Source organism: Rhinopithecus bieti, unplaced genomic scaffold, assembly GCF_001698545.2.
Source record: "Rhinopithecus bieti isolate Rb0 unplaced genomic scaffold, ASM169854v2 scaffold_15801, whole genome shotgun sequence".
In the NCBI taxonomy this organism is placed as follows: domain Eukaryota; kingdom Metazoa; phylum Chordata; class Mammalia; order Primates; family Cercopithecidae; genus Rhinopithecus; species Rhinopithecus bieti.
The window spans coordinates 262348-288001 of NW_016808372.1; the positions used below are offsets into that span (position 1 = coordinate 262348).

Genomic DNA, 25654 nt, shown 5'->3' on the forward strand with positions numbered 1-25654 from the left:
CTATATATTTTTCCCCAGAAAATAATTAACATTGGTTTCTTGTCTTACCCCAGTAGATTAAGTATTAAACAGTTACTGACCATACCTTGTTTGGAAATCTTTTGTTTACTTGGAATGTATATTCCAATGTTATGATATTTTAAAATAGAGGAGTTATATTTATGTATTTGTGTATTAAGTTATAGTTACTCCTTTTAAAACTTGTTTGATGAAATTATAGTTGCTTTGAAAAATATAAAGAGATTAAAATGTTGAATAAATATCAGGAAATACATGTAATATGTGACTATAAATATTTCAGTATCTGAATCATTTTAATAATACATTTGTTTAGTATGTGTTTTTCAAGCATTTCTTATACCACTTCTCAGTGTTCTCGGAGTTATGTGGAAGTCTTGTTTATATAATAACTTGGGAGGTTGAAGGACTAAGAGTATAAATGTATATGTGATGTTGCCACAAAGTTAGAGGTTATTAATCCCATTGTTATCACTGACTACTTTGAAAGTGTTATGAAAGCTGTGGATTCTCAGGCTAATGTGTATTGCATTTTTGCATGTAATTTGGGGAGAGTTCCAGGAAGAGGCAAGATAAAGTGCTACATTTTTGAGACTACAGTACAAGCTACCTATTCTTGTTCAAGAAATAACAAGGAGAACAATGTGGCAGAATCCAGAATGAGAAGGAGTGATAGGATAGGAGATGAGGATGAGGGTGGTGGGGGGGAGGATTCAAACAGAGAATTGATAAATTTTGACTTGTATTTTTAAAGTATTTTTTCCTTTCTGTAATGGACAAGATTGGAAAAGGCAAACTCATTAGTACATTATTAAATAATCAAGGTAAAAAAGATCTTGCTAGGATCAGAGTTTGCAGAAGAGGACATGGTGAGTAGTAGTTGGATTCTGGATGTATTTTGAATGTAGAGCTGACAAAATTTAACAGATTCATTGGCAAACTGTAAAAGATACAGAGAACTCAAAAATGACTCCCAAGAGTTGGACCTGACAACTGTAAGATCATTCTTAACCACTGTAGCCATTTATAGACTTGTGGGGGAAAATCAGGACTTATCAAATATACATAAGAAATGTGGAATTGGATATATACTTATACAAAATCCTAAGGTTCAGAGAAGTCTGAACAGAAGATATAAATTTGGAAGTTAGCAAATACACCTCATGGTATTTAAAGGTGGTATATTTATTAGACTGCATGAGATCATCAAGTGTAGAAAGAGGAGACAAGTAATCCAAGAGCTGAAGCCTGAGGTACTCCTGACACTGGGACATGAAAAAGAACCAGTATAAAGGACTGAAGGAGCACAGCAAGGGAGAAGGAAAACCAGGAGGTCTTGATAACCAAGAAAGCAAGTATAAAGTAGGGCATCAAGGAATGGGGTGGGAAATAATCACCTGTTCATGCTGATAGGGGTCAAGGAAGATGGCATGTAAGCCTTGAATTTAGGTGGCAAAAAGCACAATTACTTTCACACCAACCTAATAGGAATATAGAAGTAGTCTGTAACCTTGACGAAAACTGTTGCAGTGAGTAGTGGGGATTAAAAACTTGCCTAGGATGGGTCCAATATAAAAATCAAAGAGGAAGAATTAGATAGAGACAGAAGAATTAAAACTTTGTCTTTCAAGGTGACTTTTTGGTATGCTAACGGAGAATAATTTATATCAAATTTTTCATCGTTCTAGCCAGGAATTTATTATTACACTCTTGTGATTCTTAAAGGTACTAAGTTTGAAAATCTCTGCTCCAGCCTGCAGTTGCTGTTCTCTAACCAGTCATGCTTCAGTGTAGCAAGTGATTTAAAAATTAAATGAAAATTCATGGTAATTCTTAAGTGGCCAAAATTTACAGTTGTCAGTGATTCTCATCAATCCAGTAACAAAACAGGAACTTAGAGGCCAAGGACAAAAGTAAAAGTTCTTTTTGCAGTTCCTGTTTCTTAGAAAGGATGTCTAATCAGCAAAAAGGAGTTAATGAATTTCAAAAATACATCTTGAAAATTTCCTTTTAAAATAATGTTTAGTATCCAGCATCCTTTACATCCTTTATTTTAAATAAAACAACATTGAAAAGTGAATTAGTGGGGTTACAACTGCCAGAAATTTCTGCTAAATAGTATATGCATCAGTGTCTAGGAATAGGGATGTTTTGGAAACAGTATGAAATAAAAAATGTTAAGTTGCTTTACTGAAATGAGCTCTTTTCAACTTAGTTTCTTAAATTTCGCTTACTAATGCAGAAACCCAAATTGTTTTAAACTTCTCTACACTGCTAATACTTAGATATTAGGACTGAAAGAACCTTCTAAAGTCATTACAACTTTTCCACTAGGTCTTTAGACAGGATTAAATTATTTCAGATAGAAAAAAATTTGGCCTAATTTTAAAGACCCTCAAAGAAGGCAGTTTAAACTTTCCTTAGCAATTTATTCATCTACTTTTAAAATAGTTTTCTTTGTAACTACCAAAAGATACATTCTACATTGATAAACATTAAGTAGCTGACCTTTAAGGCTTATTTTCTATTATTTCATATATTTTAATCTGAGTTGCAAATTGCAGTGTGGTAATTGTAGTTTACCAAGATAGACCCGAATGAGTGGCTAACTTTACTACTAAAACAGTATGACCTTTAGTAAATTACTTTATTTTTGTAATTACATTTCTTCGTCTCTAAAATGATAGGATTATTGAATCCCAAGAAAGAAGGATGAAGAAATATGGGACTTCAGATAAGACATGTGCCAGATTTAGGAATGTCAGTTATTGCCTGGTTTCACATTAGACTGTAAAGCTCATGCTTGACTCATTCATCTCATGGATCCCCAGCACTTAGCATAGTATCTGACTTGAGTAAATAATAAATAACTGTTGACTTAGTGGAAATTAGGGCGCTTCTTAGGGAGTAAGCATTTGCACTTAGCCTTGGAGGAAACGAGACTGGGCAGAAAGGAAACCATATTAGATAAGAGAGAATAACATGAGAAGAGAATGCAGGTAAGACAGGAATCCAATCTTGATTGAGGGAAATGGAAATAAGACTGAGTGTCCACAATGTGGAGGGCCTTGAATGCCAGATTAAACTGTATTTATACTGAGCCAGTCCTATAATGTCTCAAAGCCTTAGTGTGAGTACAATGTGACCTGCCTAAATTTCGAGGTTCTGATGAGGACCAAGTAGAGGAAAATGTGTGGAAATACTTTATAACCTGTAGGATGTTCTAAAGATGTCAGTCCAATACTTTAATCTTGCCTTGGATTTATCTTATCCAACTAGCATTTAATATGTGTCTTCTATCCATGGCATATTGATTTCTTTATCTTTATTCCCCAAATATTTCCTTATTTCTACCTTTGCTTGTACTTTTCCTTCTCTCCAGAATCTTGTTACCGCTTCAGTTTTTTTCATAACTTACCCATCCTGCATGGCCAAACTAAAGCATCATTTCCTTTACCTTATTCTGTTTTTTCTTTATTCTCTGAATTGTTCCATGTACTTACTATAGGAAACAAGTTTAATACTTCCTACTAAGTGTGTTTTTATAGTAATAGTTCTTTGTATTTTAATTTCATATCCATAGCCAGATGATTAGCTCCCTAAGGGCAGAAATAACGTATTGACTTACTTTATATATCCCATATTGCTAATTAAAGGTCTTAATTAATAGCAAACTTTTACAGAGCCTAAAAGTATGTTGAGGTTAACTATACATATCTTATGTTTTCCCCCAAAGAGGGAAAATTTAAACCACTAAAAATGTAGAGTAGTTAATTACCTTCATTAGTTTTCATTGCTGGAGCATAGGTTAATAATAAACATTTTAAAAGAATGTCATTTTGCAGATACTGAATTCAAGTGGACATGTGAACATAGAAATTCAAATCTGATAATAATCTAACATTTGTAGCCCTTCAATTCTAATCACTCAAGATTTTGAAAATTAAAATCTGGAAAAGTCAGTGCTTTAGCATATATTCTTTGCTCTGAAAGAATGAAAACGAAAGAAAAAGGTGAACCACAGGTTATTGCTGTTTCTATAGGCCTAAAACAAACACTGGAAATTTCAAGTCATTCTATCTAACTGTATCATAAATGTAACAGAACTTGCTAAATCCAATAGCCCCTTACGTACGACAGAAATAATGATCTCTTTATTCAGAAACTTCAGTTAGAATCAGTTAAGCTTCATACGTTGGAGATATGTATGCATCTTGAGCAGCTACTACATACTGATCACAAAGCCAAGTGGTTGGTATAAACAGATAGACTCTTCTTTTAATGAGCTTATATTATAACGTATGTGTGTGTTTTGAGAGTCGGAGAGGCCTTATATAATTACAAACTGTGATAAATGTTGTTTTAAAAAAAGATGTAAGATTACTGGAGAGTCTGACCTTAGATTGGGAACATTAGGAAAACCTTTCTTAGGAAGTGGCATTTGATCTGACATATGAGGAATGAGCTGAATAGGAGTGAGTTAGCTGGGTAAGGAAGAAAAAAGACAACAGGCAAATAGGTTGTATGGGCCATGGCATGTGTAGTAACAGAAAAATACATAGCTGGATAGTAGTCAGTGAATGGGATAGGGACATTGAGAAGAGGTTGGACAATCAAGAATCAGGTAGAGTAGACCCTTGTATCCAAACTTAGAATTTATTTTGCATTTTAAATGAAAAGATTGATATGAATGGATTTATATTTTAGAAAGATCCCTGTACTCGGAGTACTAGATGAGGAAGATGTGGTAGGGGCTAGAGCAAGAATGGAAGTTGAGACAAATTAGGGGGCTATTGCAGCGAAAATGGGGAGATGAAGACCAATCAAGGTATGTTTCAGAAGGAAAATCAACTGGATTCTTAGTGAATTAGGTAAGGGAGTGGGGAGAGAGGCAAAGCATAGGGATAACTGTTAAAAATGACTCCTCCCATTTACTTGAGAGTGAAGTTCCCAGAGGAAAGGAAAGGTGGTAGGGGGATCAAAAGAACAGTTTTAATTTTAATTGTATGTGAGACATCCAAGTGGTGATGTCACATAGTGAGTTGGATATTTGTCCAAGCAGATTCTGGCTAGATTAATAAATTTAAGAATAATAAATTTATCAATAGTACTTAAAGCTATGGGAAGGCATATGAAGTGGTAAAAAAAAAAATAAGCTAGATGGCAGGATCATGATGCTTGTATGAATCTGGTAGGTGGTATAATGACTTAAGACAGCCCACTGTAAGATAACAAATGGCAACTGATATGTTGTATGAACTTGAGATGGGGGAGAGGGAGAATGAATGAATGTACATTATCTGAAGGGAACTGCCTGTATTCATTCAGCTCAGATAATTATTACTAAATAAATGTGGGCCCAGATCTTTCATTTTTAAAAGAGAAGTTAGAAATTTGGCTTTTCTGCAAGTTTTCCCATATTTGAATATAGAAAACATAATTCTTATTAAAAATTCTATATGTGTTATTATTGATTGCGCCCACTATTTTGCACTCTCTGCTAGGACAGAGTATTTAAAATTACTTGAAGGTCAGCTGGAAGATTAGGAGCCAAAGGAGATAGGAAAGAAACCAAGAGAATTGAGTGTCACAAACCAGAGATAGAGAATGTTTCCCAAAGATTGGCATAGTCCAGGGCTTTTAATATATTTACAGAGTGTAGCAGTTTGGTAAGATGATACCTAAAAAGTGTGCCGTGGATTTTCTAGAATGGACTAGGCAGTTGATATTAACAAGGTCAGTTCCTCAAATGAACTGAAAACTTAAGTGAGGTACAGGCTGATAGATGTGGGCTTCCTACCAGTGAAAGACACAGGCATATTCAGATTCCCTAACCTTTTGTGTTACTGGAGAATATGAAGTAAACAGAAAAGAAATACACCCTCCCCAGCCCCAGAGTGAACTGAATGGTAAAGAAGTGAAGACTTTAAATGTGGATACTTCTGTTGGAAAGCTCATTTGTGAAGTGGAGCAAAATGTCATACCTGGAAGAAAAATCAGAATCCATGTATAGATTTTTTAATTGAATATGTAAGAGGAGTGTTTGATAAGAAGGAAATGTGATACAAATTCAGTAATTTAGGGGTTAATTTTTTTAGTTTTCTGTACAGAAGCTACCTCTAGTAGTATCTAGAGACTCACATTATAGAATACTCAACTAAGTATCTGGACCACATGCTGCATTTGTACTCATCAATGACCTAGTGGATCTTTGCAAAAGGATACTCTATTTCTTTTTTTTTGGCTGGGAGGAGGTCTGGAGCCGGGCTGGTGCAGTGGCGCAGTCTTGGCTCACTGCAACCTCTGCCTCCTGGGTTCACATGACTCTCGTGCCTCAGCCTCTTGAGTAGGTGGGATTACAGGTGTCTGCCACCATGCCCGGCTAATTTTTTGTATTTTTTGTAGAGATGGAGTTTCACCATTTTGGCCAGGCTGGTCTCCAACTCCTGAGCTCAGGCCATCCACCCTCCTTGGCCTCCCAAAGTGCTAGGATTACAGGCATGAGTCACTGTGCCTAGCTATTTCTTTTTTTTTTTTTTTTTTTTTTTTTTTTTTTGGAGACAGACTCTTGCTCTGTTGCCCAGGCTGAAATGCTGTGACATGGTTTGGCTCACCACAACTTCTGCCTCCCAGGTTCAAGTGATTCTCCTGCCTCAGCCTCCCGAGTAGCTGTGATTACAGGCGCTTGCCACCTCACCCAGCTAATTTCTGTATTTTCGGTAGAGACAGGGTTTCACTATGTTGGCCAGGCTGGTCTCGAACTCCTGAACTCGTGATCTGCCTGCCTCAGCCTCCCAAAGTACTGGGATTACAGATGTGAGCCACCATGCCTGTTTTCAGATAGTAAAACCACATTCGCTCTCAAACTCTAATGTGCATATTTTGCTCTCAATCTATAATGTGTACCTGGGGTTCTTGTAGTGCAGGTGCAGACTGGCACTGGTAGATCAGGTTCAGTAGATCTGAGGTGGGCTTGAAGATTCTGCATTTCTGACAAGTTCCCAAGTTATAACGATGCCACTATAAAGGTCAGTTGAAAATATAAACTAAAAATCACTAGCACATCCAAAATTCTAAGAGGTTTTTATATTTTTTAAAGCAAATTTTAATCTTATATCCTGTAACATTAGCATATCATGTAAAATTAGTTTTAAGGCATAGAAGAGGCAACTAACAGGTTCTTCATCTTTTCAGTTCTTCTTACAACAACCTAATTAGGTATTATTTTTCCCTTTTTAGAATCAGTGTGACTGAGGTTCAGAGCTGTTAACTAGCACGTGACTAGTTAAAAAGTCAGGTTTACCTATCAGTCTAGCATTTGCTTTAACCACTACATCATCTTAATTTTTTTTTTCTTCATTTGTACAGGTCTTTTTTTTGTCTTTACTGAAGATAATTAAATCTATTGTTATTTTTATATTTAGTCTTAGAATTCTACTTTAGCCTGTTTCTCCCCTGTGCAGAAGAGATGCAGATTTTCCTGGAAGGACACTCCTGTTTTTACCTTGCATATCCTTTCTGAAATGTTAAATGATAAAAGAGAACTGGGCATGCGTTTTGAGAACAATAGCTTTTCATGAATTCTGTCAAGCCTTAAATACTTGGTGGATTCTAGCAATAGGGCGGCAGTTGCCAGTTTCTTTCAGAGCTGTAATCTGCATAAATAGGTTTTATCTCAGAAATATGAGATAGATCATCATAAATGTTTACTGTTTACTTCTTTACTATAGTCCAATGTTGATATAAAAATGCTCTCTTTTAGAATGTGAAACACAGGAAGTATGCCAGATGGAAGGCAACATACATCCATAATTGTTTAAAGAATGGGGAGACTCCTCAAGCAGGCCCTGTTGGAATTGAAGAAGATAATGGTATGTATTTATTTATTCTGAGTAAAAGGACTTGGTAGAATCATAATTATTCAGTAGATTATTCAGAGTTTTTGGAGGGAACAATACAATTTTGTTTTCATCAGGCCCAGAATCTCTAAAAGTTAAGTATAAAATCATAAACTTAGGGACAGTGAGAAATAGAAATAAAGGTCAAACTTGTAATACCTGTCCATGTCAACAAAATGACTTATCTGTCTCCTACTTTTAATCAGATTTCATTCCTGTTATATAGGAAAGGCAATCCATTTATAATTTATAAAATGTTTTTAAACCACAAAGAATACTGTATAATTTTTTGTAAATGTCTTTGAGTTGTGTAGGTTATTTGGGGAGTTAGTAACTTACATTCACATGGTTCAAAAAAAATATCATAGAGTATATAAAAAATATGAAGTGAATTTCTCCTGTCTACCACATCTCCTACCAAAACTTAAGTAAGCATTGTTTTTAGTTTTTTTGTGTATCTTTACAGAGATCATTTTTTATGAATTTACTACCGAGTAGAAACATATATGCTCCCGTTTTTCACACAACTGGTAATATACATGCTGTTCTGTACCTGGCTGTGTTTTTTTTAAAACTTTATATATACAGGAAAATTTTACCATCACATAATGTGTTTTACAAATTTTAATCATGAAAAAAATAAAGGTCATTATTTTACTTGGCCTTTCAGTTAATGTGTAATAGAAAAGGGAAACCTTTTTTCACTTACTTGTTTTTTATGTATTAGACGTAGTAAATAGATGGTTATAAAGAGAATGACCACTGTTCTTGGAACTGAGAAAATTCCAAACGATCCTTGCATTTTGCTACACACTTTTAGGCATATGTGAAGATAATTATCCATTACAGGCATCAGTAAACTTTCTTAAAGGATCAGATAATAAATATTTTCAGTTTATGAATGATACTGTCTTTGTTGCAACTGTTTAGCTCTGCTGTTATAGTACAGAAGGAGCCATAGATAATATGTAAAAAAATGAGTGTGGTTGTGTTCCAGTAAAGTTTTATTTACAATAACAGGCTACCACCCCACTGGCCATAGTTGGCTAACCCCAATCTGATTAATCTCTTTAGATCTAGTATTATAATGAATTATATTGAAATATTGCCTATTATTGAACCAGCTCTACATTGTGTAATAAACCCCACTTGGTGATGGTATATTTTTTTTTATTATACTGATAGGTTCATTTCACTACTATATCATTTAGGATTTTTACATTGACATTTTAACTAAAATGGTCTACAGTTTTCCTTTTGGTATCAATGTTATGATGTTATGCTTACTTCATAAATAGAATGTTTCTAGTCTTTTTCTATGCTTTGGAACAGTGGAATTATCTGGTCTTTAAATTCATCCTAGACATTTTTTTGTGAAACCAGCTAGCCATTTTACTTTTCAGGACTATTTTAGATGTTTCATTTTAGGTATACTGAAATACCTAATAAATTGTCAATTTGGGGTTTTTGGCTTTCTTTCAATATCAATGACTTCTTTAAAAACTCTTTAACATTTTGCCTTTGAAAGTAGGAAGTGTGCATTTTGATTATCACGTTGATCTGTTTTGTTCTGAAATGGTTATTGTAGGCCCTTACTACTAATAATACCAAATAGATTATTTAATGTAGATAGTTTTTGTTTTCCAAAAGTCAGCTTAAATGGAAATTGTCATTTCTGTTATTTTCATACAGATTTGATGGAGTTTCTGGATAGTAGAAAATTGTAAGCTACAGAATATTAATAATAAATCCTCTACAATATAAAGAAGAATATGTTCACTGCATACTTTTTCAACTCTTTAACTTAAAACATAACCTGGTGTCATAATCAGGGCTTAATGTCATAATATCTAATAATGTCTTCTCAAAGATAGCCTATATATCTACAAGATATAATGTCATTAAATCTGAATTTGTGTGAGAAAAGTCTTAAGACTTTGATTTGTTTTCTTTTTCTGAATGTAGAATTATATTCTGTTGTGTTTTAGGATTAACTCTTGGATCATAGTCTAAGTGTAAAAGATAGTATATTTCACAAAAACCTAATTTTTTATTGTTCTGGAATTGAATTTCTAGTAAAACCAGTATAAAATAATAGATACTGTACTTTAGTTAACTTAGATAAAGAACAAGAGTATATACTTTTGAAAACAGTACTGTGTATTAAGTTCTAGCTGAATACCACATCACCATGACATTTTAATAGATATTACAAACAGGCTTCAACTTATCGTTTAACGTATACTTTTTCACCTTTAAGAAGATAGCAAAGCAATATGCATTCAATAGAAACTGTACTTCGAGAACCCTTACAAAGTCATTGTTTTTCACTTTCAGTACAGTATTTATTAAATTACATAAAGGCTTTGTGTTAGATGATTTTGCACTAATGTAAGTGCTCTGAGCATGTTTCATGTAGGCCAGGCTAAGCTATGATTTTCAGTAGGTTAGGTATTTTAAATGCATTTTTTACTTAGATTTTTGACTTACAGTGGGTTTATTGGGATGTAACACTATCATATGTTGATGAGCATCTGTAGAATTAATGATAAAAAAAGAACAATAGATCATTGAAACCACTCATTTTATATGGTAAATTTGTTTTGATGCAATGTCAAATTTACTGGAAAATTGCCAGAATGATATAAAGAATTCCGATATGCCTTTGATCCCACATTAAACATTCTCTCATTGATTCATAGTCTCTTTCTCTTTCTCACCCCTTGTCCCCTTTTCTCTCTCCCCACTCTCCCTACCACACATACACAAGAAAGGACATGAGGTTATTTTATTTATAGATAGATAGATAGATAGATAGATAGTGTGTGTGTGTGTGTGTGTGTAAAATTTTAAAATACAACCTGGTATCATAATCTGGTGTTAATGTCATGATTTTTAGCTGTATCTCTTTAGAAATGGCTTATGGCTTCACAAGACGATATATATATATATGTATATTTTTTCTATATATGTATTTATTTTCTATATATATATTTATTTATTTTTTTATTTTCGTTCATATTAATAATAGAGGAGAGAGAGAGAGAGAGAGAGAGAGGTCTTTGTTAGGAAATTAGAGATATGCTCTTTTACTCCTGAATACTTCTGTGTTTTCTAAGAATAGTGGCATTCTTTTTACTACAGTATACTTATCAAAATTGAGAAGTATAGTATTTATTCAGTGTATCAACTGATCTCCGTCTATATTCAGATTTCAGCAGTTGACTCAGTAATACCCTTTGTAGTTTTTTTCCTCATGCAAATAGATCATACGTCGCATCTGGGTGCCATATCTCTTTAGTGTCCTTAATCTGGAGTAGCTCCCCAGGATTTCCAGTGTTTCTTTGCCTTGATGTTTTTGAAAAGTACAATTACTTGTTAACTTTTCCTCAATTTGTTTGTCTGATGTTGCCTCATAATTAGTTTAACCCTATGCATTTTTTGCAGAATAGCCCAAAATAAGGTTTTATCCTCCCTGGCTTATATTAGAAGTATACGATTTTGATGAAATATTGGTGATGTTAAGTGATCACTTGGGTAATGTGGTATCTTCTGAGTTATTCCCCATTAAAGTTATTTTTCCCTTTGCTATTTAATTTAAGGAAGATACTTGGATATTACGTAAATATCCTATATTTTTTATGCAACTTCACCCCCTAGGTTGATGATTTATCATTCTTTTTGTCTTAATTAGTTGGCACTCTTCCATGAGGATGGACTTTCCAGTCTATACATAAATAAATGTGTGTGTTTATTTAATTATTTACATCAATACGGGCTCATGAATTTATATTCAGTGATTATAATTCATTACCCATTATTCTTTATTATGTTCCTTTATGTGACTCCTGTTGCAACTTCTGCACCAGTTGTGGTTTCATTACTTGAGCAAATTAACATTCTTTGGTACCCAGTATACAGCTGTTGATCTGGCCAGTGCCTTTTTCTTCATAGCTGTCCATAAGGTTCACTAGAAGCAGTTTGCTTTCAGCTGGCATGGCCCCAGTACACCTTCACTGTCCTACCTCAGGGGTGTATCAACTCTCCAGCTCTATGTCACAATTTAGTTTACAGGGATCTCAATAGCCTTCTTACCCTTCCACAAGATATTACATTGGTCCATTATATTGATGACATTATGCTGATTGGACCTAGTGAGCAACTAATCTGAACTTAGTGGTAAGACATTTGCTTCTCAGAGAATGGGAAATCAGTCTGACTAAAATTCAGGAACCTCAGTGAAATTTCTAAAGTTCTAGTAATATGGGGCATGTCAAGATATTCATACTAAGGTGATATTGTCGTATCTAGCCACTCCTACAACCAAGAATAGAGGTACAGTGCCTAGTGGACCTATTTGGATTTTGAAGTCCACACGTTCCTCATTTGGGTGTATTACTCTGACCCATCTGCTGAGTAACTCAGTCTTCTTTTCTTTTTCCTTTATCTTAACTATTCTGTCCTTTGAGCGTCCACATAAATTTTAGAAATAGATTTTCAGTTTCTCTTTTTTAGAAAAAAATGCCTACTGGGATTATGATTAGTATTAAACTTAGGGAGAATTAATTGTCTTTTAGTACATGAACATAATATATCTGTCCATTTATTTAAGCTTTCTGTAATTTCTTTCAACGGTATTTTAGATTTTTTGGAGTAGAGGTTTTATACTTCTTTTGTTAAATTTACTTCAAGTATTTTGTGTCCTTTCATTCTCTTGTAAATGAAATTAATTTTATAATTTAGTTTTCCAGTCGTTTGCTTCTAATATGAATTACAATTGATTTTTGTATAATCTTTTATCTTGCAACCTTGCTAAATTTACCTGTTGATTCTGATAATTACTCTGTAAATTCATTGAGAGTTTGTATGTAGATAATTATGTCATCTGCAAGGAGAGACAGTTTTGCTTCTTCCTTTCCAGTCCTCATTTCTTTTTCCTGCCTATTGTGCCAGTGGCAATAAATATGTCCATTGTTTTGTTTGGTTTTTTGCCCTGTGCAATACTGAGAAATTTTCTTTAGTTCTAGGGTGCTGAGAAGTTTTGTCATAAATATTGAATTTTGTCAAGTGCTTTTTATGCACTTAATTGAAATTGTCATAGGACTTTTTTTCTTCTGTTAATATGAGTTACATTGATTTTTCAAATGTTGAACCAACCCTGCACTCATTGGTAAACTTAGTCATGATGAGGCCTTGTATTATATGACTGGAGTTGATTCTGATATTAAGAATTTATATGTCTACATTTCAGTATTTGTGAGATTTGGTTTCAGGGTTACACTGGCCTCATAAAACAAGGTGAAAGTAATCCCTTCTGTTTTCTGAAAGTGTTTGCATAAGATTGGTATTTTTTCTTACTTGAATGTTTGATGTAATTCACTGCTTATTCCATCTAGGCCCTGCATTTTCTTTGTAGGAGGGTTTTTAACCATGAATTCAATTTCCCCAATAGATTTAGGACTATTCAGATCATCTCTTTTTGGGTGAGTTATGGTATTTGTATCTTCAAGTGGTTTGTTCATTTCCCTGAGGTAGTGCCATTTATTGGCATAATATTTTCTTATTGTCTTAACTATCCTTTTAATGTCTGTAGGATGTATTTGATATCACCTCCTTCATTTGTCATATTCATAATAGCTGTTTCCTCTTTTTTCCCCCCAACCTCTTGACAGAGATGTTTTAATTTTTTTTTATTATTTCAACAAGTATTTAGTAAGTTTTTTTCTTTTTTCTTTTCTATTCCTTTTATTTTTTCCTGCACCACACTTAGAGTTTAATTTACTTTTGTTTTATTTAGCTTCTTAGGGAGGAAATGTGGATCTTTGATCTTTAAATCTTTCTTTTCTGATAGAAGAATTTAAATCTATCAGTTTCCCTCTAAGCATTGGTTTTTAGTGACATCCTGCAAATTTTGGTATCACTCAGTTCACCATAATTACAGTTTTCTTTGTGATTTCTTCTTTGAGTAATGGATTATTTAAATATATTAATTTCAGAATGTTGGAGATGTTTCTAGATATCTTACTGATTTCTAATTCAGTTCCATTTTAGTCGGAGAACATACTATAAAAGATTTCGGTATTTTGTAGTTTACCAAGATTTATTTCATGGCCCAGCATATGATCTGTCTTGGTGAATGTCCCATGTGCAGTTGAAAAGAATGTATTCTGCAGTTATTGGTTATGATGTTCTGTGTTAAGTCTCCAACTATAGTGGTTTTACTAGTTCTGTCAGTTTGTTTCATTTTCAGACTCTGTTATTATATTAGGCACATGTACCTTTATAGTTATTTTTTATGAACTAACCTTTTTATTATGGAACATCCCACTATATCTTGCTGATATTCCAGGTTATTAATTCTGTTTGTCCTGATTTTAAAGTTTACCACCCCAGCTTTTGTCAGCTTGATATTTATGTGACGTTTTATCATTATGATGGTCCTTTTATCTCAGCTAATATTCCTTGTCATTGATTCTATTTGTTTATTATTAAAATTAGTCACCAGCTTTTGTCTACTGGATATTCGCATGGTATGTCAGTTTTCCTCCTTTTAGTTTAAACAAATCTAGATCTTTGTGTTTTGAAGTGCATTTCCTGCAAAAAACATAAAAGCACTTTTTTATTCTGACTCTCGGCCCGTGTGAGAAATAGTGTTTAGTTCATTTACATTTAATGTAATTGCTATAGCTAGATTTAAACCTGTTTTGCCATTACCTTTCTGTTAATCCCATCTGTTTTTTTTCTCCTCTTACAATTTTCCCCCCTCCGGTTAGTTTTTTCTCTTTCATTTGTTATGTCTATGTTTTTCTTTATGGCCTTGAACAAATTTGTCATAGCTGCTTTAAAGTGCGTTTTTGCTGATTTTCAGTATCAGAGTCATTTTGAGGTCTTTTTTGTAGACTCTTTTTTTTTCACATTTTCCTTTTCTTCCCTGATTTTTAATAACTTCTATTGTTGATAACATGTTGAAGCTCCTCTGCAGCCTGTTATCTTTCTCTGCAAAGTCCTGATTCTTGTTCAAGCAGACCATTGACTTGCCAGAACTCAAACTTTGTCCCCCACTTTCAGCTGTAAGTTGTTGCTTTTCTCCAGGGCCCCCTAGAGTCTTACCTGAGTGTGCATAATTCAGGAACTTGTAGGTATTTAGTTGGGATTCATACAAACATTTCATGACTCACTTCTTGGCAACTCTTTCTTTTGTGTAGACTATTGAGTGCCCTCAGATGAAAAGCCACATAAAATCAAATGTTACCTGGTAAGATTTCCTCTTACCTTTACTCTCGTTTCTACCAACTTTTGATCATGCTCTAGTGCTTTTATGTTGTGGAGCTTTTTTCTTTCTCAGAATGTAAAAACGTTAGAGTTCTCCAGTATTGGGAAAAGTCATGTTAATGTGTGTAAAGTATAAATACATCCACAAGGTTGCTTGATAAAATGCTCATCTCAGATTAGTAAGTAAATTTAACTTTTTTCCTATTTGAAATTAACTACATTGAATAACCTGTTTATAATCAGACAAAAAAGTTATTTAAAAATGTGGTAGGAAGCAGTAAGATCTATTCTCTTTGATGAACCTGTAGCTCTAGCTTGCTTTTATTCTAAGTTATTATGATTACCAATAGTGGCTGATTGTTATTTTATACTCAAAATTCAGTTTTTCAAAGTAGTTTTCAAATTCGGCTCATGATACAGTATATTTTAAAAGTTTACATTTCAGGACTTTTCAAAATGAAATATCTCATTTCTTTCTACATAGCTAAATGCAAAATTTTATTCCTCTGTTTTTATTAGCTAAATGCATTGAACAACTCACAATCATTTAGTAGCTAGTACACAGTAAATCTTAAGTGAAAGTCAGCTGTCAGAAAATGGAGTTCTTATTGGATAGCGTAAATGTGACATGTTTTGCCAGAAATGTCCTTGAGTCTTCATAAGTTTAAAGAAAGTTTATTTTAAAGAAAAATATAGGTCAGGCGCGGTGGCTCACGCCTTTAATCCCAACACTTTGGGAGGCCGAGGCAGGCAGATCACAGGGTCCGGAGATGAAGACCACCCTGGCTAACACGGTGAAACCCCGTCTCTACTAAAAATACAAAAAAAAAAAAAAATAGCCGGGCGTGGTGGTGGGCCGCTGCAGTCCCAGCTACTTAGGAGGCTGAGGCAGGAGAATGGTGAGAACCCAGGAGGCGGAGCTTGCAGTGAGCTCAGATCATGCCACTGCACTCCAGCCTGGGCGACAGAGCAAGACTCCATCTCAAAAAAAAAAAATACATATATATATGTGTGTGTATATATATATATATCTACACACATATGTACACACGCACACACACTATATGCAGAGATTTTATAGAATTAGAAAATATTAACCTGAAAGACATGGTAATCATATTGTCAGGTACGTTTACATTTTTTAAGAAAATAAAAAAATTAAAAATATTGTTTTAAGCATAGAGAGCCTGCTTCTCCACTGCATTAAATAGAATTGCATTTAAAGATTCCTATTTGTCATGTGTATAGTGAAATAAGAATACTTAGCATTTGTATTTCAAAATAGCTAGTATAACATTGTGTATATGTGATCTGATAGATGTTGAAGAAAATGAAGATGCTGGAGCAGCCTCTCTGCCCACTCAGCCAACTCAGCCATCATCATCTTCAACTTATGACCCAAGCAACATGCCATCAGGCAACTATACTGGAATACAGATTCCTCCGGGTGCACACGCTCCAGCTAATACACCAGCAGAAGTGCCTCACAGCACAGGTAGGAAACTATAACTGAATGATTTATTTAATTCCCCTTTTATAAATAAGAACTGCATTTCTTATCATATATGTGCCTCATAATGATGGTCGTGAAACATGACAAGTTCCTTGAATTCCATTTGAACCCACAAGAAACATTAAATTATTTTCATTAAAGTTTTAATAAAAGTTGTATTCTCGTTATTTGAGAAATGACAAGTATTATGTGCATTGATTACTATTAACTTTATATTTTATTAATAAGATTAGTTTCTATGCTTTTCATATATATGCTGTTTTTCTTTTTCTTCTCTTCCCTTTCTTTTCCCCTCACTATTGTTTTAGAATGGCTCAGAGGTGAGTGGGGTTGATTAAAGGATGTGTCAGTTAGGGTCTCACTGTGATACCTAAGTTTGTTTCATTCCCTTGGGACTATGCCTCTGCCCGTGATAGGGAGTGGGCTTTAAGGCATAAAATCTCAGTAACAATGAAATCATAAGACAAGTGAAAGGAGGGATTTGGGTTATTTTTTTTTTAACCTTACAAATGTGACACTTTAAAAAACTAACAGGAAGGAAAGACCTATCTTTGAATAAATCAGTGCTGTATGTGTATGTTTTTATTTTTAAAAATCTGACAAAATTAGTCCTCAGTAGTTAAGTCAGGGTCAGTAAAGACACTTTGACAAAATTTCAGTTACTCTTCCCTTTAATTGCATTGTTGACAACGTGTCACCTTTATCTCCAAGTAGCACACTTGCAACTATTATTTAAATTTTACATTTAATTTTTTCAAAAACTTTTCTTAAAAAATTTACTTTTATCCCAGGTGACTTATGGTACTAAACTATATAAATGCTTTAAAATACTTAATGAATGGAATGATAGTCATCCTTCGAGCCCTGATTTCTACTGTTCCTATTATGTAACACACTGTTACTTTATTGACTTTCATTTGTCAGCCTTATTTTACCCAAACCTTGTAAGTTATTTTGCGTGAATTACATTATATGCAAGTTTTCTATTTTGATCATTGTAACATCAAGTATGATTAGTGTCTTTCCTTCTGTTTTAAACTTTCAAGTTTATATTATCTGCAAAAATATTGCTAACATTTTCTTTAAGATTATTGATGAAATGATAATTTTAGCACTGATCTCTTTTTGTGTCTTCATTCAGCATATTTTACCCTGACATTTCAATATTTTATGGCCTGTGTGATGACATTAATAGACAAACCTATTTGCATTTGTTTTGGAAGTAAAATTTCTTGGAACACTATTAAGTATTTTGTTATGTTTAGAAATATTCATTATTTCCAGTGTAGAATAATGTAAGTGAAACCAGCTACTTAGATCTGTTTGCCTTAGATGAATACTGTTCAAATTATACTTGAAGGTTTAAATCCGATCAAGAGTCCTAGACACAAGCATTCTATAGAGGAGCCAAGAGGAAATAAAATGCATTTAGGAGGCAAATCATATTGGTTATTTGTTTCTACCCCGTGCTAAAGCATAAACTCAGCTGATATTTAACTTCTCATGACCTTAATTTTTCTTCTTTCTAATATGAAATTAATCATAATTCTCATGGTTATTTTAATTATTAAAAGGGAAAACTATAAAATGGACTAGTAGTAGGCCTATCGCAAAATGAGTGTTCAGTAAATTAGCCTTCTTTCCCTCTTTTTTTTCCTCTTCCTTCCTATTTCTGTGCCAAGGAGAGACAAGGTATTTAATGGCAAGTTAATGGTCACTTAAAATTATTATGCAAATCAAGAGAAGTATCACAACTGGGGGTAGAATATTAACCTTATAGAAAGACTGTCCAAAAAGTTTTATTTTAGACAGTATATCTCCAGGCAGAGTTGTGGCATAGGCATATCAATGTATATTTTATATATAGGTAAACTCTATGGGTATACGAAAGAGAACACTTTTAGTAGGAGGGCTATAGTAGATTGATCCATATGAAATTGCTAGTTTTGTGTAACAAAAACGATAAAGTATTGGTAGTTTTATATGTTCAAACTAATACACAATGTATCTCCTGGCTAGAATAGTCATGACATAAAGATAAATATTAGGTGGTTTTCCATTACAAAGTTTTCTGTCATAAACAGTTCAATTTGATCCAGTTAACTCTAGCATGAGCCTCTTGTTTTCTCTCTCTTTTGTTCCTTAGAGGGAAGAATAAAACTAAAAAACTTAAAACTTTTATAGAATGAGATCCTATCATATTTTATACACTCTTGTAGCCTTACCAGTCAAATGATTATCATAGCTAATTTCCACACTTATTCTCGCGCAACTATATTATATGTTACTGTCTTTAATTCACAAACTCTCAAGAGACTAAGCAGTTATTCTAAGAAAACAAACATACCCGGTAATGACAGAACCAGGATTTGAATCCAAGTTTTCTTGACTTCATGTTTTGGCCACCTGCCTTCTATGTTCCTTCCTCTAGGGAACTCAAATCCTCTCAAAACCTACTTTTCTGATAGTATATTTCCCCTTAAGATTGGTTTGAGATGTTGAAATCTCCTTTTAGCCCCAGATTTTTTTTCTATTATATTTGAAACGGTAAAAAAAAGAAGTTCATAGTTGCCTAATAAAAAACAAAATAATGTTTTTAATGTATAAATTAAATAATAGCAAAGTTTCCCTTCTTACTCACTTTAAGAATGATTTATTTTCTCTCATATAAACGTCCAGGATGCACTTTTATCAAAGGGAAATTCCTTAAGATAGCTGAAAAGAATTAGTATGTCCTAATTTGCAGTTTTACTTCTTCCACAAAAAAGCAAAGGGAGTTCAATGAGGACAGGGATAGTGATTGTTTAAACAGGCGAAATGTTTGCTTCTTGTGCTTTCACCACTGCGCAGATATCACGTGTAGTTGATACAGTGTGTTTTTTTCTTTCTCAAGAAACAAAAGCTTTTTATAGTTCATATTACAGGAGAAGATTTTAATAATAAAGCTAGATTAAATAATAAAGTTATTTTATGATCAAAGCTACCCTTTCATTGTAAAATGCAACTCACTTCATAGATCAAAATATAGGCTGTGTACTTGTGTCAGAAGTACCATGTTTGCATTCTTCTGTAAGCTTTGATATCCTATTGTTGATACTCTGGCCTACACATTTCTGTCAACACTATCTCTCATGATTAAGGTTTCACTCATTCTTTGCTTATGCTGTTCCTCATAGGTAATGTAGGTAACATGTCTTTCTCTCTTTTTCTGTGTCTCTCCAAATGTTATTATGTTCTTTCAGGAGTCTGTTTAATCACACTTTCTGGATAGCCTTCTCTATTTAGAGATTTGTTTGGAGTATTTTAATTTAGGCAGAAATGCAAATTACTTAGCAACGAATGGCATTGATCTATAGATTGGACCGTTAAAGTGTAGTAGATTTACCTTGTTTATAAGGATATATATGAAAAATACATGTAATCTACATAAGCTATAGGTACACCTGTTTCAAAGCACTAGACACGACTAGTCTCTGAAGATCCATCTCAGATTTTACATTCTAGCATTTTTAAAATAATATATATTTATATGCCTTTCAGTGTTTGGCAACTTTTATGGAGAAAATTGTCAGATGTTTATAATTTAAATACATTCGGTGAGTATTTATCAAAATCAAGCAAAAAATAGTCATTGAATATATCAGCCTAAAATTGGTCTGTCTCCTCACTTTGGATTTATATTTTATACAGTTTTCTATAAATATATTCATATACACAGTATATAAGAATATTTACTGTAGGATTATTTGTAATAGCAAAAGATTGGAAATTAAAACTTAAATGTCCATCAGTAGTGGATTGCTTTATAAACTATGCATGCAGAGGATGGGACACTAACCATTAAAAACAGCACGACTTATATATATTAATCTGGAATTATTGCTAGGACACATTAAGTGAAAAATGCATAAAACAGTATAGTATGCAGAACTTACTACCATTTGCAAAACACACACACACACAGTATGCCTTCTAGAAGATTTTGGTTTAGACAAGTACACAAATTTCTCAGCAAAGAACAGCATTGACATATATACATGGATTGGATTGGACACACAGTTATTTGTAGGTGGGTGGAAAGGTGTCATAGAAACTGGTGCTAGCCCTAAAGTGCTTTGGAGTAGGAGAGGCAGGCTTTCTCCTTTATATTTTTTTGTACTATATAAAATTTGTACTTCACCGTTCATCTGTATCCCTATGTACTTTAAAATGTTTCAATTTTTAGTTAAAAAACAAGATTTGTATGGCTTTTAATAGTTCCAAAGGGTATAAATATGGAGCGAGTTTGTCCTTAAGCACAATTAAGTGAGGTAAGTAATGTATATTTAAACCATTTTTTCTCTTAGGTTGGGAATGAGAAAAATCTTAAAAGTCAAAACTTCACACCAGAAGAACTTTGGAACTTCATACGAGAAAAACTTTAGACCTTTAGAAAATTTTAGAACTTCAGCCATCTTTTGTGAAACCGTTATTCTAGAACTCTCAGTGGATACATATCCATTCCCCTAGAAACTTCCTCTTTATTTAACCTTTTTCTCTGTTTCCTTTTTCTTATTCCAGTATTTTTCCCACTTTACCCTTTCTACAAATCGCCTGTTTGAATTCAGTGTATTAGTTTGGCAAACAGTCCATTTTGAGAGACTGTTTAACTCCATTGATTTGCCATAATCAACTTTTCCTCATTTTGTTTTCCTGCTGATAGAATCATTTCAGTCCTTTTCGGGGGGGAGCTTTTAACACTTTTGTTAGTTTTTTAGATGATTAATGAATAATCTTCAACTTTAGTATATTCCTTACCATTAATCAAGAATGCTAAGTTACTCATTAATATGACAGTTTTGAAACATTCTAACAAAGTCAAAACTGTTATTTATTGGATAATTGTTAGGATATATAAAAATATCTTAAAATGTGTAAACTAGAAAATTACAAATATTAATTTGAAATTTCATGCACAGTGATGAAACTGGATTCATCTTCTAAGTTAAACTAAATTAGAATTTTGTCCTACTTTATCACCAAATTAAATTGGCTGAGAAATTTAAAGGTAGGAAGTCTGTTACTTCTACAGATATTTGGTAAGCTTTAATTGAGAAGTAATCTGAAGCATTAGACAAAATATATATTAGGAAAGCATAACCCATACACATATGTAAACACTCGATATCCTCCAACATCAAATAAGTATATCCAATTAGAATCCATTGATGTTTCAAGAAAATAAATAAAATAATGAAATTGCCTCATGATTTTTAAGTGCTGCCCTACTGTATAATTAAAAAGTGTAATACTTTTATACCCATTTATGCTTTTCTGATTTGCAGGTGTAGCAAGTAATACTATCCAACCTACTCAACAGACTATACCTGCCATTGATCCCGCACTTTTCAATACAATTTCCCAGGGTAAGTCAGCTGACTGTTTTGTGAGATACATTTATCTCCTGTTTTGGGTTGCTGTTTTGTAATTTTACCTTGACAGTACCATATATTTAAATGTTGTTACTTAAATTTGAATTTCTAGGTAATTTGAAATAAATTTCCTTGAATGCTTATGTTCACTAGATTCTCAAATGAACCAGGATTGTTTGATATTAAAAATACCAACATCCAAAGGTATCCTCTTTTGTTACAGTTATTTTCTTCATGCACTACCGAATATAGAACAGACGTATAGCCAAGGCTGCCATGGAAGCCAATGCTAGATTATATTAATTTAGTTCAAGATTATTGTGAGTTCTGATTGTGACTTATCTATCTAAAAAGAAAGGAACTGACCATTATTGTAAATAAAAATCTCTGAGGTTACTTTGGTTGTTTGGTTTACAGGCTAAATGATTGGTTTAAGTATAATCTTTACTTCTCTGATTTTTAGCCCAAATCAGGCATTGTGTTTATTTTGGTCTTTCTCATTCAGACTTTTGTTTTCTTCCTATGTCAGATGATATTTAATCCTTTTATATTTAAAGTGAAGATCTTTTTTGTTTTCTTTTATTTTTTGAGATGGAGTCTCGTTCTGTCGCCAGTCTGGAGTGCAGTGGCGCAATCTCAGCTCACTGCAACCTCTGCCTCCTGGGTTCAAGCAATTCTCCTACCTCAACTTCCCCAGTAGCTGGGACTACAGGCGTGCGCCACCATGCCCAGATAATTTTTATATTTTTATTAGAAATGGGGATTCACCATGTTGGCCAGGGGATGGTCTCGATCTCTTGACCTCATGATCCGGCTGCCTCAGCCTCCCATAGTGCTGGGATATTTGGTAAGCTTTAATTGAGCTACCGTGCCCAGCCATTTATTTCTAATAGCTGTTATTTAGTTTCCTCTAATACTGTCTGTCAGTGTGTTTTCACCTCGAATTTTCTGTTCTCCCTGTATGAGTGGGAACTGGCTAATTAAGCCTTCCTGCCTCTCAGCCATGGAATGAGGAGAGCCTTTTGTGGGTGAGCTGGATATCATACCTACCTTAAGAGTCCTAACACTATCTGGGCAGTTTGTTACACAGTTTTAGGGAGATGTTCTTTAAATCTCTTGTCAATTTTCCCTTTTCAGTTTTTTCATTCTTTTTCTCTTCTCTTCTCCTTTTCAATTTTGTGGATTTATTTCCTTTTGTGTTACTTTATCATTTCATTATGGTTTCAGGAGGAAGAATAGTTAATTATATATGCTTAGTCTACCACGTAGAACCAGAAACCTAGAATTCTTTACCCATCTAAACTGTCAGGCAGGTGTTAGGGCAAAATAATTTTTATATATGTAAGAACTCTCACCTTTTGCCTAGCACATACCTTTTTTAAGGAACTTAGGATGTACTCCATCAAGATAAGGGTGGTAATCAAGCAAAAGTGAAATATGGAATATAAGAAATGGTGAAATATACTTCTTTAGATACTCTAAAGAAGAAAGATTCTATGATAGCTTTCCCACATGCTTGGAAAGCAATTGCTCCAAAATTAGAATAGGAAATTGGAGAACTCCCCTCCTTTAAGAAAAGTAACATGAATTTCATGTAATATATAGAATAGAAGCTTCAGAATATGAAAGACATAGATAAGAAGCCGTAGAATCCTGCCAGTAAGAAAAAAAAAAAAAACTAAAACAAAACATCTAAGAAAATTTTGATATTATATAAGAAATCTTAATTTGGAAGCAAACAAAATATGCCTTGATTTTGAACAGTAATAGAATTATGGAATAAAAAAGAAAAGGATTTCATTTGACTTAGACACAAAGAACATTCTCCTTCAAAAGGTACCAGGCTTATGACAAAACATAGAGTACTTCATTCAGGATGAAATATAAACATCAACACTGACATTTTAACATTATACTGGAAGTCCTAGCTAGTGCAGTAAGAAAGGAAAAATAAATAAAAGCTATAAAGATAGGGAAAGAAAAAATAACACTATTTTTGTTCATAGATGACATGATGGTCTGTAGAAAATCTGGAAGAATCAAGCAAAAAACTGATAAGCAATTATAGCTGGATTGCTGTATACATGATTAATATGCAAAAATTAATTGCTTTCCACATAGCACAAAACAAGTGGGATTTCAAATTAAAATACACTGCCATTGTGTTTGTATTTACATAAACACAACAATCGAAAGCAAAGTACCATTTACATTAGCGTTCCACCAAAAATATTCAGGTATAAATGTAACAAAACCCATTACAAGATCTGTATGAGGAAAACTACAAAATGCTGATGAAAGAATCAAAGAATTACATAAATGGAGATTTCATAATCATGCATAAGAAGACTCTGTATTCTCAAGATGTTAGTTCTTCCCAGCTTGATCTATAGATTATGGACAGTTCCCATCAAAATCCCAGCAAGTTATTTGATGCATATGAACTCCAGCTATCTAAAGTTTATATGGGGTGGTAGAAGACCCAGAATAGTCAACATAGTAGTGAAGGAGAAGAACAAAGTTGGAGGACTGACACCACCTAGACTTCAAAACATAAATCTGCAGTAAATTAGACAGTATGGTATTGGCGGAAGAACAGACAAATAGATCAGTGAGACAGAGAGTCCAAAAAATAGACCCATATAGAAAAAGTCATATGATCTTTGGCAAAGGAGCAAAGGGAATACCATTGAAAAAAGATACTCTTTTCAACAAATGGTGCTGGAATAACAGGACAGTCACATACAGCAAAAAAACAAAAAAGTGAATCTAGACACAGACCTTCCACTCATCTCAAAATTTAACTCAAAATAGTCTGATGCCTAAATTTGAACTCCAAAACTAGGGACTTCTGGTTCCAAAATGGCAATGTAGAAGCATACTGACTTCATTCCCCACCAACAGAAAACAAACAAAAAAAAAAAAAAACAAATATACAGCACCGAGATCGACACCAGCAACAACCCAGAGCCCAAGTATGAGGAAGAAATAGTTCCTGGGCCACAGAGAAGTGGAAAAACTCCAGTAGGAGAATCGGACTTCCACTTTCTTGATGCTTCTGCCCTGCCCTTATGTCCACACAGAAAATCTCCGCCACCTCATAATTTCTACACTGGAAGAAGTAAAATTGAAGTGGTCAACCATCGTCCCCACCTTCTTGGGTTCCTTGGCAGGAGACCTGTCCTTGCCTTAACCCACAGGTAGCATCATGACTGCCTGAAGGGAAAATATCACTGAAGACCAGCAGAGACTATTATTCCCAGCCCCAGGGACTTCACTCTGCATCTTGGCCAAAGGAGACACCAAATCAGAGTGGCTGTTCAGCAGTACCAAGCTGCAGGAGGTATATTTCCTAGGTCCTGTAAGCACAAACCCCTACCTAGTCTGCCTTCCCACACTGCCAGTGTAATCCATTTGGGACATTCAGTGCTCCAAACATTTACTAAAACTGAGGGAAACCTGCGCGTACGGCGCCACCTAGAGCTGAAAAGGAGGTAGCGACATAACAGTGAAGATTTGTCAGCAAATACATGCAATAAAAA

At 33.8% G+C, this 25654-nt stretch overlaps 1 protein-coding gene across 2 annotated transcripts in view; it reads left to right on the plus strand.

The window, feature by feature from the left end:
* Positions 1–25654, plus strand: part of LOC108538516 (vacuolar protein sorting-associated protein VTA1 homolog) — a 79976-nt gene that overhangs the window by 41658 nt on the left and 12664 nt on the right. For both annotated transcript variants that reach the window (XM_017886662.1, XM_017886663.1), the window contains exons 5-7: positions 7781–7889; positions 16507–16683; positions 22026–22106. In XM_017886662.1, coding sequence (XP_017742151.1) covers positions 7781–7889; positions 16507–16683; positions 22026–22106 — 367 coding nt within the window. The remainder of the gene's footprint in view (positions 1–7780; positions 7890–16506; positions 16684–22025; positions 22107–25654) is intronic.